This window comes from Anopheles cruzii, chromosome 3, assembly GCF_943734635.1.
Source record: "Anopheles cruzii chromosome 3, idAnoCruzAS_RS32_06, whole genome shotgun sequence".
Lineage (NCBI taxonomy): Eukaryota > Metazoa > Arthropoda > Insecta > Diptera > Culicidae > Anopheles > Anopheles cruzii.
In genome coordinates, this window is record NC_069145.1 from 36,494,167 (window position 1) to 36,514,286 (window position 20,120).

The 20,120-nt window shown below is 50.0% G+C and overlaps 1 protein-coding gene across 1 annotated transcript; it reads left to right on the plus strand.

Moving 5' to 3' along the window:
* The first annotated feature begins 8,573 nt into the window (after positions 1-8,573).
* LOC128272129 (probable G-protein coupled receptor No18) lies at positions 8,574-18,923 on the plus strand. Its single transcript, XM_053009877.1, has 5 exons — positions 8,574-8,814; positions 11,781-11,883; positions 15,271-15,396; positions 15,517-15,697; positions 17,805-18,923. The coding sequence occupies exons 1-5, from the start codon at positions 8,589-8,591 to the stop codon at positions 18,921-18,923; spliced, it is 1,755 nt and encodes a 584-aa protein (XP_052865837.1). The 5' UTR covers positions 8,574-8,588.
* Positions 18,924-20,120: the final 1,197 nt, after the last annotated feature.

The following is a 20,120-nucleotide window of genomic DNA, read 5'->3' on the forward strand; positions in this document are numbered from 1 at the left end:
ACCACTTCACCACTTTCCGTATTCTTTTCGCCTTTCTTGTTTGCATGAAAAAGGATTCATTTCCAATGGGACACGATCCGCTCCGTTTCTGATCAGACATAATAAGGGGCCAGCCTACCGGGGGTTCCTTTTTGAAATTCGTTTCACGCCTGCAAGCTGATAAAAAACCACGAGCATGTGACAGGGACAGCAGCTGTCCCCCCGAGGGGGTTATTATGGGTGCTCGGATGTGTCGCTCCGAGCAGCGGAGCAACTGCTTGATATGCACGTGGCGAAATTTCAATCCTGTCGTGCCCCATAAAAAAGGGTCCACTTTTTTCGATACCACGGCAGAAAAAAACGGAAAAATAAAAGGCAGACAGAAAATTGGTACGTTACACAGATTCCGGGCACCCTCCCCGAGGGCCCGAAGGATGCTCAGCTGCACTCGCCGCTTGGGAGTTGCCGCGCGCATAGGCAGCGCTTGGTTGGGCCTCCCGGTTGGGCCTCGTGGTTTTGTTGAATGGTGATTGTAGCTAATGGGCCATAAAAGCGAAAAATTGCCGATAACAAGAGGGCTTTAATTAAGTTTTACTGTGGCCCGGGCGGCTTCGGGCGGCGCACTCCAGCTGCACTGGCAAGATCGGCTGCACTAGCGCGGCGGCTTTGGGCCTTGCCCCGGCCTTGCCTTGATCCACGGTAATCTAATCAAGCGCACCAAATCTCATTAAGCCCGACCGGTGCCATGCTCTATCTTCATCTCGCGTACGTAAACCGGACACATTTTCGTGGCCGAAGGCCACCGGACAATCATGCGGGGCATTCAGGCAGCAAGGAGATGGGAGCAAACAAGACAAGTTGGGACAGCATTATTATTGACAGCACCTACGAAGGAATGCTCGGAACTTGAAGCTTCGCTCTATCCTGTACCGTAGGTTCAGCGTAAAATTGTTTTGACGGACCGCGGACAGCGATCGGAAGCCGAGCCGGTCTGACAACGGTGACATCTAATTTTTTCCCCGTCACAATCCAAGGCGTCCGGCCGGGGAGTTAGCTGAGGCGCAACAAGCGTGTCAATATACCGAGCCCGACCGGGAGGATGGTAGAATTTGGAAAAACGACCACGTGACGCAACTCAGTAGTTATTATTTGAGCGATCCCCGCCCCCGGGCAGGACACAAAATGGAAGGCCGCCCTCAAAGGTCAGCCGCTCGAGTGCGCGCCCGCGACATGTCGCTAATTGCTTTGGTTAATCAAACCAGCTTTTCAATTTTAGCCCAAACCGCGTGGTGTCCACCGGCGCCTCCACCGAAGAGACAGACCGTGTGCTGTCACACACTTTTCGGCGAAAACCCGTGAAGAAGCCCCCCCGCTGCTGCAGGGGCCCATTATTAATCCTCGTGGGGCCGGATTTCCTCTGACCAAACGTGTTGCTCTGGCGCGCCCTGCCTGCAATTTAAAGCGAATAAATTAGTGCTCAAATTTATTACCGGCCCGACCGTCGGACCGTCGGACTCGTTCATTTTTCACCTGCACCGCACCGACCCGGGACCGCGGACCGCGGAGCGTTGTTTGAGGAAGACACTCGAACGTGAAACGTGACACCACCCAACGCACAGGGGCAGCGCGCTATGCCACAGGTTTCAGGTTCCGAACTAGCACCGGTGGCCGAAGCTTTCGTAAATGTCACTCAAGCGCGAGTCGCCGAGGGGCACCGGCGAGTGCGTCACTCGGTCAGTTTACGGCCTACAATTTACGCCCAAAAAGGACCTAAAGCGCCGCGCCGTTTATTCTAGTTACCCTAGACGGGACTCTACCTGGAGCTCTGTGTGGGTGGCCGGTCTAAACCGGTCCTCCGAGCGACATTAGCGACGTGATGCCGATCGTAAGCCGTCGCACGTGACACCCAGCCCCTCCCCGATCGCCTCCCGATCAGGTTGATGGTTCGATGCACGCAAGAAAACGATTAAACGGCGTCCACAAATGGCGTCCCGCCGATTGGCGTTGGAGCCGATATTAGGAGTCAAACAAAAAAAAGGTAAATACAGTGTGCAAAGCACCAAAAAGCTGAACCAAATAAACAACCCTAATTGGTCCGGGTCTGATCCGGACCCGTGGAAGAGATCAATCGAATCCGGGAACCGATAACGTAACCGACCGGAAACACTCGCTCGGGCGCGAGTCCTTCCGAACCGAGGCCGACCGGTTGAAGGTTCGATTGGGTCCACTAGCACCGCGGGACGGGTCCATCGAAATAATCGCCCAATCTTAGGCGCAGCACCCGAGCACCCGATAGCTCTGCTCGGGTTCGCTTTGTGTACGCGTAATTTGATAATTCTAATTTATTACTGTCGCGAGGAATGACTCGGCACACGGCACGAAGGACGCGAAGCACGGGTCGCATTCCCACAGACGGTTTGACAACAATTTTCCACTCAACCAATAGTGCCCCATCCTCGATGACCCGTTTTTCTGCCGACCCGATTCCGAGAACACGCCAATTGGGCGAAAATCGTCATCGTCGTCGTCATCGTCATGGGTGCTGCTGCACGCAGCTGATATCGGGTTGTTGGCCCCGCCGAGCCTGACGGTCCCTAGGACGAGCGATCGGTTCCGAACGGTAGTAAACAGTCATTAGGCTGTCGACACCTAGAGAGTGTCGGCTAACGGCGTTTTATGCTGATGACGCCGACTGCGGAGGCCGACCGTTTCCGCAGACAGAGCAGACTCCATCGGGTCCGTCGGACGCGGCCAGTCCCCCGGATCGTGCTTTCGGAGACGCGAGCGCTTTTGTTTAGTCGATTAGGGCGAAATCTGAAGAGGCGCCCAACGGGCGAGATCCATTAGCACGATGACAAATTGTGCGCCATTTCTTTGCTCTTTGCTTGACAAAATGGCTAAATTATTGCCACCCACCGGAATGGTAAACGTCGTCTCGGCGCGATGTGGACACCCCGCCGGCAATACGATCCCCGTGATTGCGCTGACTGACAAGATTACTGCCTTGCGTTCGGCCCCGATCGTCCGCAATCGTCTTGTATAGGGTGAGTCACGTAAGGTGCACTTTTTCATTTGGCTATATAAAAAACGCGTGAATATTTTTCGATGCTTGAACTTTTGTTTAAAAGGTTGATTCTTAAAGTTTAGGTATAAAATACATTTTTTTACAATACAAACATAAAAAACGGTTGATTATTTTTCGATGCTTGAACTTTTATTTAAAAGGTTGATTCTTAAAGTTTATGTATAAAATACATTTTTGGTTGCAGAAAATATTATTTGGAGCATATTTGACCAACATTGTTTTTCATTAAAAAAATGGAAGAGTCTACCTTTCAAATAAAAGTTCAAGCATCGAAAAATATTCAACCATTTTGTATGTAGCCGAATGAAAAAGTGTAGCTTACATAGCACACCCTTTACTTGCGGGCGCACCGCTGTGATTTTAGGGACCGTTTTAGCTCCGGGTAAGCTCTGCTTCAGATCTCCGGCGGTTATCTCCACGGGTCGGCCGTTGGTTGGAAACGCGAAACGGTAATCCTTGAGTCGATCCGGTCTGAGATGAAAACACAAAGTTGCACTTGCAAGACGGCAGACAAGGTCTTCGATGGCGCCCGACTCTGAAGTGGATGGTTCCAGGACACCCGGGTCACACCGTCACAAACGATGTCAACCGTTGGGTTTACCGTTCACCGGGACACACTCGAGGGCTGTACTGGTTTAATGACGTCTACAATGCGCCCTGTGTCCTTATTTGTGTCGCGCGGAGTGGCGGCCCTGCGGCGGCCCTGCGGCGGCCCTGCGGAGCCACCCGTGGCTAACACCGCCCGCGGTGCAACGACTTTCCGGGCGCAACTTTCCCGAAAACCACAACACAAGTGAAGTGTACCGGAGCGGCGCAGCGTGTGATCGGGATCCCCAAACACGGGACCATGGGTTTTCATTATCTCGAGCACGATGTTTACATTGTCTAATTAACGGACGACTGTACTTTATGAACATCTGCTGCGTGCGGAACAGCGAGGAGCGATTTGTGAGCTCGCAGGTCGGGGCGGGAACGGTTTCTAATGCACGCAACGAGCACGTGACCGTGCCATGCTGGTTTACCCGGTGTTTAGGCCTACCCCGTCCGATTGGGGTAGAGCCTAGTGCAACAGTGTCACACAATGGTGCAGCCGGAAACGCAGAAAACTTACCGGCAACCCTCTTCAAATTGATCCACCACAATGCGTCCGTGCCGCCCACTCGTGTCCATTCATCGTCCATTTCGGAGCGCAAGCTGCATTAATTCGCTTTGCTTCAATTTACGCATGCACGCGTGCTGCCCGATTTTGCGTTCGAGCGGTTCACGCTCACACGCTGCCTCGGGTGGGAAGGTTGCGTTATTCGGTGCAAAATTAAATGAATCGCATCGCAGGTACTCAGTGTGCAGGTGGACGTTAATTACTGGCGAGTGAACGAGCTCTCTGTGATAATGGCACCGCCCGGAAGCGGATGATGCCGTAGCTAGGCGGATCGACAGCTGGCAGACGGTTTTGTGAGTCACCCACGGAATCACACCGCGGGGTCGTTGGAAAAGTACGTGCACACGGAGGCCAAAAATATGCTGCCTTCGGTGACGTGCAGGACGAGTGGTTTTACAGCACATTATTGCGTCTCCTGTAGTCTTACATCGTTTCAGGAACGGCCGACCTTCCTAGGCTGTTCAATAAGTTCTTTGCCTTGAAAAACACATTTTTATGGTTTGAAATATACTTAGTTATTCAGTATGGCCTTCCTAAACATCGATACACTTGTTCCAACGAGACTCCAATTTATAAATTTCATCCCTGAAGTGAAAAACTGAAAGGACTGAAAAATATGCTTCCGCAGCTGTTGTGACGTCATCAGTTGATGAAAAATGCTTTTCACGAATGTTTTGTTTGGCTCTGAAAACAGATGGAAGTCGCTAGGGGCCAACTCTGGTGAATACGGTGGTTACTTCAACAATTCAAACTTTAATTCATGCATTTTTTCCATTTTCAAAATGCTCTTGTGACAGGGGGCATTGCCCTGATGAAAGAGAATGGTTTTCTTCTTCAAACCGGGTCTTTTATCACAAACTTTCTCTTTCAGTTGGTATAAAATGTTACAGCAATAATCAAATTTTTTTTGTTTTATCAGTTTGCAAGTAATTTTTCTACGATTTCAGGTGTTGTGTCTGTTTTTTGACGTTTTTACATGGATCGTCTTGAAGGCTAGTACGTAAAAATACGGTAACATAAATCCTTCGTTTTCAGTTTTTTCGGCCACCAGGATCCAGGATGGCGGACGAAACGCATGGGCCGTCACTCCCGAAGCAATCATGGATGCTGTGTTGTCAAAACAGGAACTCGCACGTCAAACAGTCAGCCCGATCATCATTTTTGCTGTCAAATTGGAAGTTGCCGTTTCGTTTTTGTTGATGTCGATAATGCAATAACTTGAAATTGCAAGAGTGCCGTTCCCCGGGAACACAACGGGAACGCTTTATGCTCGACCGTCGCACGATTGAGTTCCCGACCGACATGGCGGTATTATGCGGTCATACGCGAAGAGATAGGAATAGAAACATTGGAGCTTCATCCACCCATCACACCGGCCCTCGACAGGATAAAACGCTGAAAATGCTGTGCAATTTGTATCAAAATAAATAAAATTCGACAAAGGATGGCCGTCCGAAAACGTTCGCTTGCTCGTGAGTGCTTTGCGTAATGTTTCTCCACGTTCCACAGCGAACTACGAGAATTTCAAATCGTGCTTGTTTTTTCTTACCTAGCGGAATAGTAACAACATTTGGCTACCGACCGATTCGCTTCTCTCGATTTCCCAAAAACATTCCTTGGGTTGGGTTCCACTTGATTTAGAAACCAGACGCTGGGCGTTTCCGAACCCGCCGAACCCGGGTTTTTGGTGGGCCATCCTTCACGCCGCGAAATGCAGGCCGCCGCCGGCAAGGATCGAACAACGGAGATGGAGCGCATAACTTTTTACGGCTATGCGCCCAGTACGCCGCTGCGATGCTCTCGGTACCACGGAATTGATTCGTGATTGAATTTCAAGAACCGCCGTTCCCGGTGCCATGTTCGAAACCGGGCCGTTGTCTGAAAGAAGTGGAAACATATTACCTACCTACTTGATATTCAAAAAACGGGCCTTCCGAGCCCTTCATCTTGAGGCTTGAGGCTTTTCCCCGTGCTCCGGGTGCTTTCGCTGTTTTTCACAACCAACCAACCAAACGGGGTGGACCAAAGTAGCAACACTCCGCTTGGTTTGAGCCCTTTTGAGCCGCGTGGAAGGAACGCAGAAAAAAAACATCGGTTCACATTTGCCACCATTGCAGCTTCTGGTGCACCCTGCGGCCTTGCATTAAATGGGTATTACAAGTTTCAGTAAACGTTTATCGCTACCGGTGGCCGGTGGAGCGCCGACCGTCCGTGGCAAGGTACACTCCGCGTGCGCCGGGTGCTAGAAATGGGCATAATTCATCGTAATACCGGGCTCAAGCACCATGAACGGCACCGTAAACTTCGTACTCGCATGGACCCCGTTTAAGGACCTCCGTTTGCACCCGATCCCAGTGGTACCGTGAAAGGGTTCACCGAGATTAATCCACCAGCGATCGGTCGGTCCGCGGTGAATGTAAGTCCGACAGCCGTAAGCTGACCCAAAAATTCGCCAACTCGGTGGGGCACGAAATTATGCAAATCCACCACACGGCCACGATGGATAGTAGTCCGAGGCGATCGATAAGCAATTCGAGTGCCGTTTCCAAAGCCTTGATTGGGTTCAAATCGGGCCGAACGGTCTGAACGGTTGGCGAATATGTTTGCGACTAACCTCAAAGTACCTCCGAAGATTCGCTCCTAAGATTCCCGGCGCGAAACCCGCTGCACTACGGGGCGTCGCATCGATTCCGGTGTCCTTCATCTTGGTCGGTGCAGCGGTCGGTCCCATGGGAGATTGCTTCTGCAAATGGTCGATGTAGAGAGAAAAAGGACTTATTCAAACATTCTCCATATCCCCAGTTGCAAGCACTCGTAAGCGCTCTTGGTTAGCGTGATTGAAATTTAGCCTCCCGGAGCGACATTACTTACCGACTCTCGCCGGTGAGGTAGCTTTCTGTTTGTTCTTTTATTTCTTGAACTCGTAATCTCACACACCCGGCGCACGGAACCACGAAATGAGGTTTTCTGCAGCAACGCTGCCGGTAAGGAAGTTCAAATTGCCCCCCTTTCGTTGTGGGCAGCAAGATGAGAGTGAGCCGGAGCGAGTAAACAACTTCGAAGGTGTTGTCCTACCGGTTCGCGTCATAAAAACCCGGCACGAAAAACATACACCGATTAACTTCATGCTTTAACTTTAGTGGCTAAGCTCCAAACTAATCATACCGACTCTTACACCGAGCCAGTTGGGCCGCGTATCCTTTTTTCTTGGAAAATTTCATTTCTCCCGGGGCGGAACTTTTAATTTCAAGTTCACCGCGCGGTTGGGGCCGGCATGAGAAGGGTCGAAGGGAAAAGGTAAAAGTTTGCTACGTTCGGAAATTGCCTCCATTTTCCGCTGTCCATTCGGGGTATTTCTTTTCGTTTTATTCTCTTAAGTGCAACTACGATGCTCCGCTGGCTCTGCCACGGTTTGATTAGTTTCCATCAAAAGTTGGTTTTGCAGCGTAAACGGAATCACCACGGACTTCCCTCAAGCAGACTGCAGCAGACTGTAGATATTTTTTTTTATTTTTACAATAATAATAAATGATGTGAAGTTTTGGTTGGACGCGGGTAACTTTACTTGCCGTTGTGCGTTTATCCAATCTTCAGTTTCCCTGGAGACTAGCTATTGAGATTGATGATGACTAGATGAAAAATTGTTGAAAATGCCCGAATGCGGTGTTAAGTCATTAATCTACGTTTGTAAACGCTCGGCCGAAACTTGTAACGCCACTTTTGATCGATCTTTTGCCCGTTGCAGGGATTATTACCAACACGCGTCCAAATTGATTTCGACGATCGAGATGCCACAAACACCTCGGCGAATCCGGCACCACTGAAACCATGCGGCAACGATCGGTTACCGATCGCCTCCGGAGACCTCAGGCTCTACCACTACCCTGGCTGTGCTTCGTCTCGGCTGCGGCATGGCCCGTTGCAGTCGGTGAAGTTGGCCACAGCATTCTAGCCAATAGCAACGGGTCCGTGCCGGCCATCATCCGGCGCAGTGCTACCAGCAGCGTCAACGAACTAACCCCGGTCCACGGTACGCTGCCGCTCGGCAGTGTGGGTACGGTGGCCAACAGTGATGGTGTATCGGCAAGCGGTGTAACCAGCGTGGCCGACGATTCGATCGCCCTGGACCATGAACGACTGGCGTATGATCCGGCGTCGACGATCGGCACGGCCAACCGTTCAGTGGAACCGTTTCTGGATACCATCGATCCGTTCGGTGTGGCCGACGGAACGAAACTCGTGCTCAGCGAAGGTGGTGGCCGAAGCTTGGTGGCCGATCTGGTGTCAACCACCGCGGCAGCGGTCACGACGAGCGGTGCTACGCAACCACCATCGGCGACCTCGAACCTGGAAGTCTCGAAAGCGATGGAGGACCGGCTGCCGATTGCCGATTGGCAGGACTGGGTGGTCGTGATACTGTTCTGCCTGCTGATCGTAGTGACCGTCATCGGAAACACACTCGTCATCCTGTCCGTGATCACCACGCGCCGCCTGCGAACCGTGACCAACTGCTTCGTGATGAGCCTGGCCGTTGCCGACTGGCTCGTCGGTATCTTCGTGATGCCACCGGCTGTCGCCGTTCATCTAATGGGTAAGTGGCCAGCCAGCCAGCACCGTAACCAAGCGCTCGCATGGCTACGGAGCGCACCGGAGACTGTTTGTTTGCATTTCAGCTAAAGCCATTCGTAATGGGCGAATCGAAATGTGGTTTCAATGAATGCCGTCCGGCGAAATTGGCACTCGAAACGATTATCGTGCCCGGGCAGCAGAAAAACTAAGTGTATTTCGGTAAACATTTGATGGACCGCGTGTAAATAAACATTAGCCACCGGTGATGAGCTCCAACCGGGGCAACCGTACACCGGATCGACTCGGCGACCCGGGGCGACCACAACCACAAATCGCAGGCAATCAATATTTTCCAATGGAGGTCAGGAAGAATTTCCTATTTTCACTCCATTCCACGATCTTCCAACGACGGCGCCTCCCATGCCAGAGATTGTTTTCCGGTCACCATCCTTCCGGTTCGCAAGAAAAAAAACATCTTACATCCGACAGCCGCCGGAGGATATGGCAGAACTTTATCCATGTTTCTATATCCATCTTTTTTGGTTTTCGTTTCCTTGTCCTTGCTCCACTATCGCTGTGATTCGAGCGTTTCTTTTCCATTTTGTTTTGTAAACGATTACTGTCGTCCTTGAAGCATTGGCAAGTCTTAAGTTTCTTCCCCATATCCCTGTGTGCTCGTCGCCGCCTGCCCTCCGTGGCGTATGGGAAACTTTTTCTTTACGTTGCGCAAATAGTGCAGCGTCGAACCGAATGTGATCGATTTTTATTGCCCATGCCCATGCGGTTAACCGCAACTGCCAATGGGGTGCCTATTTCTGAATGTGAAACATTGTTACTGGATGGTTACATTCTCACAAAGTTGGAATGGTTTTTTCGAAAATTCCATGTTGTTCTGCTTCTGGAGGATGCTGTTTTCAAGTGAGATCTGTTTGGAACACACCTTTCTACCCCCTTTAGGGTGGATGTCGAACAAACCTAAGTCTACCGTCTGTGTGTAAAAGTATGTACTTGTCTAACATTGCTCTCAAGGGCTGAACAGCTGTCGATTTTTAAAACCTCTTACGGCGTAACCGGCGTATGTCCTTTACTTTGCCGTATTCTTGGCTATTTTTGGAGTGTTTTAATCATCATTAACCAGATGCAATAGATGCAGGTGTACCGAACATATTCTACAACACTTTTTTAAGTTTCTAAACCGCTTGAAAAGTCCTTTTTCAGTACAAAATGGACATATTCAGTAAACGGTTACTGTCTAAACGCTTACCTTAACCTGATAACGAAGTTTGTAAGCAAAATTCCAATTTCCTACATTATGTTTTCGCTGAACTACGTGACCTACATTAGCTGATTGTCTCACATCATCCTACACAGTATCGTCAAAATTCTCCGAAGGATCCGTCTCATCTACAAAGGTCAGAATCTAGAATTTTGTTAAGCGATAAGAGATACGATAAGTGATATAGTCTTTCTAGGTAAAAGTAGCAGAGTTCGTTACACCCAACATACAGCAGAAACAGCATTATATGACGTCATGCCCCGCGAGTGTAGGCATCAAAATGTTCGCTTTCTTTGTGATCGCAAAATGTAAAGTAGTGTAACCATAAGTAAACCGTAACTCCACAGAAAAAGAAGTAACTCCAAAAGAAGCCACATCATGTCGAATATACCAAGAGGGGAACACTTATTTGCCTTATTTGCATTAACATAAATATGCAAAAGTTATGCGTTGTTATTGTTCGTGCTTTTGCGCAATAGATGGTAAAAGTCGTCGCAAGACGTTGACATTCAAAGTAAACTTCTTTCCGAAAGTAAACTTTTCTAGCCCTTCGTATCAGTACAATTCGTTATTATGCGCTTGTTAGGACTGTGCTGCTGTCCCGTGCGAAATAAAATCGTGTCCAGTCCGTCTTCCTAATTTCGTACAACTAAATTGACTTCAATTAAAACACGTCCTGGCTGAATGGTGTGTTGATTTTTGTTCACGTGGCACGATGGATTTTCGGTCGTATGTAAACAGAGCACCTCTTTCAGCAAGTCTACATTCGCATCACGTCGAGTTCCACAGTTCAAGGTGAAGCAAATTTTGGGTGCACTTTTCGAATTTGCTATTTGTGCAATCTCCAATGCACCAAGGGAAGATGGAGTAAACGAAAGTGTACCATCCGCGAACCGTGCTCGGCATGCAGCCATTGCCTTTCGTCCATTAATTACGGTCACCGGTTCCAGCTGGGAGCATTTCATCCTGTTAGTCCCGACTTTAAAAATCAGCAAAAAAAGTGCTGCAAATAATTTGATCAAAACCGAAAAGGATCAAAAAACGAGAAAAACGACTATAAGTACGGCAATGAACGTTTGAAAGCAAACCCCGGCCGGGTCGATTCGCAGGACACCCAAGTAAATGGGTCTCCCATTTAATCGGTAAGCCATGCGAAGGAGTCACGTTTCTTCGCTTTGGTCGCTCTTTTTTTTCATTCTATGTCCTTGTTTTTTTAATTTAACCCATTTTCCGCACATCCTGGTTTGCTTTCGCTTCCGCATCGACGGTGCTTCCGGCAGCACAGCAGCTTTGTAATTTATATTCCCTTCAGCGTCACGGTTGTCGTGCGCTTACGCTCACAGTCGATCGGTCGATACGACCGAGTCGTTCGTTCGTTTGCCAGCCGAACCCCTCGTCCTCGAGGCCGATCCCCACGTTGTCATTAAGACATGACGGGTAATATTACCTTTCAAGACAAACATCACCCAGTTAACACTGTCGTCGCTCAGTGCCGGGAATCACTCAGGGCCTCCGTCATCGCTTCCGTTTTCCCAACCGAAACACTCACGCACCATAACCGATCCTTGGCATAGCTCTACTAGAACCGACTGTAAGCTCAATCTTGCCGGAAGGGCCAATCGGTTTGAAGTTGGTGGAAAATTTTTCACTCCCTTATGTCTCTCTCTCGATGTAGTTCTTACGGTTTTTCTTTTTGTTTTCTCTCTCCACAGGCTCGTGGCAGCTCGGTTGGATTCTGTGTGATATATGGATCTCATTAGACGTACTTCTGTGTACAGCATCAATTCTTAGCCTTTGTGCCATTAGTATAGATAGGTAGGTATTCTTTATGCCCCTTTGGTGTCGCCGAGCCCGTGGCCCGATGTTGCACGTGCTGTCTCTGGGGGAAAAAACTCAATCTCCTGCATCGCTTTCTCGCACCGCTTCCGGCACCGGTTTCTTGGCTAGGTCCACAACGCGAAAGCGTCGTCGTGGTCGTGGTCGTTGGTATGCAGATCGAATCGCGAACATATGATGTCGCTTCGCGGTCCCGGCCGGGTGCACGGATGAAGTTGTCCGCCACTTTGCTGCTGGTGGCAAACCCCAAACGGGCCGTGTGGCCCTTGGGCAGGGGTCCCAAGTGAGGGGTTTTCAAGCGCTGACACATGCCAACTAGTAAAACGGGAAAATCGTTGTTCCTGGTGGCGGCGACATCGGGGAGCGCCCCGGTTTGACATCGCGTCTGATATGCCAGTAACGGTAACAGACACGGAACCCATCCGGTTATGGTACGCTTGGGGAATGGGTGGTACACTAAAGGGCTATAAATTATTAGTGCCAAGCCGGATGTGGCGAACAGTGTGTAGCGAAGATTGCGTTCCCGTGGAAGCACTAAACACGAAGCATCGCCACATGTGCGGTGCTTTTTCCCGTTCATTGCGCGCCGTTCAAGGCTCACGAAATTTCACCGACGCCAACGCGGAAGCATTATTGTTTACGTTTCGTTTGAGGACCAATCGTTGCGGTGAATTGGTAGAACTTGTCGCAAAAGACCAGTCTGTTGCTGCGCTATCGGCCACCGGACACCGTTATCACTTCGGCCTCCAGACGGTTTTGTGTGCCGTTCGGGTGGGAGAAAACAAATGGAAAAATCCAAATGGGAAAACCGCTCACACACACACAACAATCACGCCGCATCGTAATTTCACAACCCACATGTCAACGGCATAAGCACAAACCAACAATTGGCCTGAAGTTTGCGATAAACTTCGGTGGACCAATACGGACCCCGAACCGTTTGGTGCGCGAAGCTAGACGTAACCGGACCGCGTGCTCGACAAACGATCCCGTTTCATGTGGTTACCCTCGCGGTGGCCGTGCACTCCGGTCCTTGATGACCCGGAAGTGGGCGACTAAAGCAGAGCTAACAAGTAGATGATTGCCTATCGGTAAAGGGTCGGTCCTCGCCGTCCGTGGCCCGTAGGCGCACACTAATTTAGCGACAAAAAGCCACAGAAGCATGATTTATGACTCTATGATTCACGCGTTTGGGCACGCATTTTGCAAACGATTATTTTGCCCGCGCGTACCCATGAATGGGCTCGAAAGTGGCGACCATAAATAAAGATTTGGTGCTAGATTAATGTGCAGTGCATTAACGTGGTTTTTGGTCATTACGGGCCCGATTTTATTATCCATTTGAGTGGCACCAACATCGGCGAAAAAGGGTTTTTTCTCTTTCCCGAACATTGCTGGAGCGAGCATGGAGCAACGAAAAAGGTTTTTTTGGCAACATCAGTGGTTGAACCACTTTCTGCTATTAAGTTTCGAACTGTAACGAAATCAGATAATAACAAGCCTCCAAGTACCTTAACTTTCATCTAATCGCCTGTGTGTTGTGGGTAAACCTGCGGGCCACTAAACTTGTTGTGAGTTCATGATCCAGCATTAAACATTAATTATGCACACATTACACCCTCACGAAAGAGGTGTTTCGCCACGGATCCGACATACGGATGCGCTATGAATAATTCGTGACAGGCAATGAATTCGTCGGTGATCCTGCCTCCTGGCGTAACCGTTCTGGATCTTGGCGCAGTACGTGCCTCAGGGCTTCAAGGATACGCTGGAAAAATCGCTACGCATCGTTGAAGCAGCCAGATAGATTTACGGAAACCCCAACCCGCGTTGCCGGTGATGATGGAGCACACACTATTATGCTCGGCGCGGATGATAGCGACGACGATGATAATGCGCTTCTCGCCGCGGGGCTAAAACGCCACAAATTGATTTACAGCATCATCATCATGATCGGGCTTCCGCGTCGTCTGCGGGAACAGTCGGATGTCCGGTGTGGAGAGCGATTGCATTTTCCTCCCATCCCGGCTCCGATCCGTTCTGCTGCTGCCAATAAAATTAGAAAGTTTGCCCACGGCTACGGGCACGTCCCGGCAAACGGAGCGTCGGGCTCGGGCGCGTCGTACGGTTTCGGGTTGCACGGAAAAGAGGTGGAATAGTTTGCAAACTGCATTAGGGCTCCCCGCTCAAGGCCAATTGAACAGGCTAACTTAATTAAAAGTACGCCCAAAAATGATGATTGCGAAGACGATGTTGTTGATAATGCCGCTCCTGCTGCCGCTGCCGCGTGCTGATTGTGATGCTGATGATGGCAGGGCGTACTATAAACTAATTCACAGCAAACTTTCTTCTCTCGCAAAGCGTGGAAAATGTCATTTACAATTCGTGTCAGCCGTACAAATTATTTTATTTCACGCCCCGGAGTGTACGGGCAGGGGCGCCGCGTTGGGACGTGGTGACAGCAGTAAGGAGCAACTCATTGTTGTAATGTCCTTAGCAGTAACGCTCCGCAAGATGCTGTGGCTCACGGGTTGCAAAGTAAAATGTGCGAAAGCTAAGCATTCCACACACGCTCCGGCGAAATCCTGGCTAATTGAGTAGCTTATCCGCAGCACAGTAACCACGATAAGCACCCGACACGGTACAGAACTCGATTCACGGAGGACGGTGAAGCCAGCGCCCGATTACGATTACTTTCGCACGGGAAGGAACGTAAGCGTCTGACTGTTTAATGAAACGAGTCGGTGTTACGCTTTCGAAGATCCCCTATGATGCAGCCAAACATAAACATACTCTAACAATGGTTAAAGCATAAATCTTTCTGTAGAGCATATCTTACGCTTTGTAAAATAATCAATGCCACGCTAAACGGAGTTGAATGGAAATCAATGTTTCGTGTTTTAGACTTCGTGTGGCAGCACAGAAGATAATGATTCATAACTTTGAATGAAAGTGGAACAATATGGAACCAAGCTCTCTACGCCTAATGGTAGATCACAAAATAACGGAGAAACTATGCAAAAACTAGCTGAAAAAATAAATGGTTGGTTGATTATGGTTGATGCGTACAATCTCACTGCTACTAACTGTATAACCCCAACAAGTAATAAATCCTTTACAATTTTTCTTGGGTCTTCCACACATTTTGCCACTTTCAAAAAACATCTGGTTCCGATATCCTAAACAAATACAAACATCTCCATTCCGGCCGGGGGCGTGATATGTTTTCCTTTGCCGTTTAAATTACCCACTTAGCGCACGGCTTTTCGGAGGCTACGCGGAAACCAGTTCATGTTTTGGTCTATTGCCCAAATTGGGTGGCTCACCATTTAACCGTACCTTCGTAACCTTCTTGCCCTTCTGCAGATATCTAGCCGTAACGCAGCCATTAAATTACTCCAGACGTCGAAGGTCCAAGCGGTTGGCGTTGCTGATGATCCTCGTCGTTTGGGTGCTGGCACTGGCCATAACGTGCCCCCCGATTCTCGGCTGGTAAGGACACCGTTTGCGTCGCGCTGCCGTCCAGCAGTGACGAAGGCATTAGCATGCGGCGAACGGAGCACCAAGACAGGACAATGCTGTCGTTCAACCGTGTCCCTGACTCTTCCGCAGGTACGAGCCGGGCCGTCGGGAGCTGACCCAGTGCCGGTACAACCAGAACGAGGGCTACGTCGTGTTCTCGGCCATGGGATCGTTCTTCATCCCGATGACGGTGATGGTGTACGTGTACCTCCGGATATCGTGCGTCGTCGCCTCACGGCATGATAAGATGACGGAGATCGAAGTCCACAAGGTACGGGTGCGGGTGCGGGACCCTTCTAATCTCGTGAACCTTTGTTGAATACTAATCGAGCGTTGTTTGTGGACAACACAAACTTAACACTGTTTTCTGACCGAGCGCTGCCTAGCGGTGACAAAGACACCGAGTGGAAAGGATTTGGCAAATCCTAACGCCGCAAGGACAGTCCGGCTTTCCGTGCGGCTTTGTGCCGAACGCACAATTTATTCCGTTCCATTATTTACGCTGAAAGAAAATCATGATTTATTGGCGCATAGGATTGCATAATTTCGGAACAAACCCGCCGTGCCGCCGTGAACCGTTCGAACATTCGAACACAAGTTAGGTAAACACAGACTAGTAGATTTGAATGTCAACGAGAAGATATCTCATTCTTTGCCTCATGGATACTGTTGGGAATTATTTATAAGCAAAGATTAAGGCTTAATCGTAACACAACGCACTTCATAAAAATACGGTTTCCCCTGGAAACTATTAGGTCTGCAAATTATTTCGTGCCATTTTTATTCAACATTTGTGACCTAACTACAACAAAAAACTTATGACTACATAATGAAAGTATTGTTCGTCGTTAGCTACTACTTACTCCCATCTTTACGGTAGGTCTTCGGTTTCGTATCGATAGAACTACTCATCTTTATTAGCGATCCAATCAGAGACCCTATTTTCAATACTTTCATAAAAAGTAAGCCACTGTGCTGCCAAATCGTTATTCGTGCAATGTGTAAATACGATTCCGAAAGAGGAACATCTGGTGAATACAGTTAAGGGGTTCACAGTTCCCATCCGACATTTTCGAGATAGGTTTTGACCGGTTTCGCAATCTAAGGTCGAGCGTTGTCATTTTGGAAAAGCAGTTTATCATGTCTTTTATCGCATCCTTGTCGTTTTATGGCCAAAGCTTTGCTTCAAATGCACTAATTGTTGTCGATGGGATTGTCTCTCAATAATTTCATTAGGTTTTAAAAGCTCAACGTACACCACACCTTTCATATTGCACCATATGTACAATGTAACCGTTACAAAATGAATATTTCGCTTTGGTTGCGATGGACATGGTTCACCAGGCTGTATCAAGGGCTTTTTGCATCTAGGATAATTGTACTAGATCCCCTTTTCATTACCAGTGACGATTCGGTACAAGAACCCTTTTTTCGACCGTGCAAGCAGCAATTAAAAAGTGCTCCCCGCAAAAACGCTTTACCCAGAACAAAACGGTGTTGTTTACACTTTGACCAAAAAATCTTTACAGCGTTAGATGCGTAATTACAGTAGCTATCAAACACATATTACATTAAAAAATGGTAAATATAGTAAGTAACTATTGTAAAACGGCACGAATTAATTTGCAGACCTAATATGATTTTCTAATTTCAGCTGTAGCGAGGTTGGCGAGGAAGTTTGCACCCATTTGTTTGAGCTTTCAATCGGCTCCAAATCGGCCTCCGGTGTTTATTTGCTTTGTACGAAATCGTGCAACCGACGCTCCTCTAGTGACCTCTGGGAAATATGCCGACTATTTTCCGATTCCGCACCCTCCCAATCTGGTGATCGATTCAGAGAGGGCTGTCGGTTGATAGAAGCCTCAGCTAGCATGAATCATACCGTCGAACGGCAATTGTTTACCAGTCAATCAACGGGCGCCGAATTGTTCGTTGTTTCCGATTTGCCGTTTGGGCGAACGAAAGCCACGACGGCTTTTACCTTTTTGGGACTTTGATATGTGAAGTCTCAAGTCACATCAGCCACCTTAAATCGTTCGCAGTTTTCACGTAGGCAGTCCTCACACCTTTTCGGGGGCTTGGGCTTGAATCCAACCAAATATCTGCAAACCGGGTTAAAGCACACTGCCGTGCCGAAATGGAATGTGGTTTCGCACAGAAACCACAGAAAGATTACTAATTACGGGCGAGCACGGTGCAGCAGTTCGTTCGTGACGCAGCACACGATCGACAGCATTGCCGCAATGTCACCAGCAAGTGATTAGGAAAAGGGGAGAGAAAAAAGAAATGAGCCTCGTGCGGCACCGGGGTTCACTGTAAGCTAATTATGCAAAAGCCAAACCGCCTAACCGAAGTCCTGTATCGTCTGCCTCGAACAGAAAAGTCATCGCACGCGCGAACCGGAGGAAGATGGCTATCAGTCGGAGCTGGATCCGATACCGCTCAGTCCGAAGCGGAAGCGCTCCTCGTCGCAGATGTCCACCGGGACGACGACGTACGTGGCGCAGCTCGGCAGCACGGTGCTCGACGACAGCGGTGGTCTCGGCGGTGGTCAGAAGCCGACCAAAAAGAACCACAAAAACGGGCACTACGAGCTGGTGGACATGAACTCGTCCTGCGCCGCCGCCGCCGCCGCCGGGGGAACGCTCACCAAAACCGCAACCCTTTCAGGGCCACTGACCAAAGCCCAGGATGCCAGCAGTTGTCCGTACGCCGATGCCGAGCCGTGCGTGGACCTTGGGGCGGATCCTGGCGGCGCCAATGGTGGGCCGGCAACAGCTGTCGCAGCCAATTATGGCGGGCCACCGACGGCCGATCAGGCCCCCCCCTGGCCGGGGGGTAATAATATTTTCAGCCAACAAACGGCACAGCAGCAACCACAAACTCATTCCGCCGGCTGCGCACCGCCGCCGCCGGTTGGCCCCGCACCGGTCAGCGGCGGAGTGACGGCGCCTGGCCATCCGCACCAGCACTTCCACCACCATCACCATCACCACCACCATCATCATCATCATCACCACGCGGGTGGAGCCGTCGCGGCGCCAGCCCTTCGACGTAACAACACCATCAACGCGTCGATCAACACCTCGACCTGCAGCACGGTGCAGCTGGTCGGCGGTGGCGGAGGACGGACCGGCACCGGCAACAATATTCGCGTCCACCAAAAGTCGCTGTCGTCGCGCATTTCGTCGATGAAGCGCGAAAACAAGACGACGCAGACGCTCAGCATTGTGGTCGGCGGCTTCATCGCCTGCTGGTTGCCGTTCTTCATCCACTACATCATCACGCCGTTCCTGCCGAAGGACTGGGCCGTGCCGAAGCTGGGCGAGTTCTTCACCTGGCTCGGCTGGATCAACAGTGCGATCAACCCGTTCATTTACGCGTTCTACAGCGTCGACTTCCGGGCTGCGTTCTGGCGGCTGACGCTGCGTCGCTTTTTCCGCAACAGCGAGAAGGCTCCGTTCGCCAACATCCATCAGCTGTCGATGCGCCGATGAGAGGGCGCTGCCACTCATTCTGGGTGCCAGCGAGCGAGTTCGAAAGGAAGGCAAGAGGTCACGTCGGTTACGGTTACGCCCAATGACATCGAATTTTTGCTCTAGAATTCGCTGAGTTGGGTGTGAACACTGCCGGGCATTCGCCGCGGCCACTCGGGCTTTGGTCAAATGGGCAATGACCAAAGCGGATGCCGACTGGATTGGATGCCCCGCACCGCCGTCCCCTGTGGTGGTGGCCTGGGCAACGGTTTTGGGAGCAATTTAGTTGAACCGATCCAGACCGATCGAACCCATTTGTTTTTTTTTCTATTGCTTTGGTTACGTTTTATGTTTTATAGCCTTTATAAATACATGTTGTTGTGTGCAAAAACCTACCCCGAGAGTTTACAGTATCGAACCGAACCGAGCGGCCGGCCATCCCTTTGGCCATTGTTCAATAAATGCTGCGAAATGATGTGAACCTTAAACGCACGATTTATTTAATCGTCGCAATAACGTTCCGCAAAACGGCCCCAAAACCGTCATCACCGACGGTCACCTTTATTGCGGATCGTGTGTAAGGAGTTGCCCATTTTTTGCCACCACAACTCCCCTCCGTTGGCACACCTGCACAGAATTGATTTCGCGATCCAACGCACGGCCACCATCCGTTCGTCGGGCCGAGTGGATTTGAGTTCCTTTTTCATCTCGACCGTTTAGGGGGCGCTGATTTGTTTGCTGAATCCGGCTCTGGGCGCGATTCGTCCGTAGCACGCCAGCCCCCGTAGGGTCGGGAAATCGTTTCGTGAATCGTTTATAACTTGTTAGTGCCGGGATAGCGTTGGAATAATCTTGTATGTTGCTGCCCCATTTCGCATCGCACACTGCCCCGAATGAATCCCTTTGTGTAGCTCTAACGAGATTTATGTTGAGTTCCCGAGGCTCGAAAGCAACCGAAAAAATAGCGCGACACCCTAAAACGCGAACGCACCACATCGGGATCATCGTGTGCATATGTGGATGTGCAGCGCCGGGACCGTGACGGTGAAAATTTTCAACTGCCAACCGGCTCGACGTCGTAAAACCGGCGTCCCCAGCTCTCTCGCTAACGGGGCGCAGAGATATGCGTTCGCATAATCGCAGGCCATCCGGTGATCGGCCATCCAAAAAAAACGGCCGTTAGCCGGTCCGAATGAGTGTCGGGCAAGAGTCGGGCGG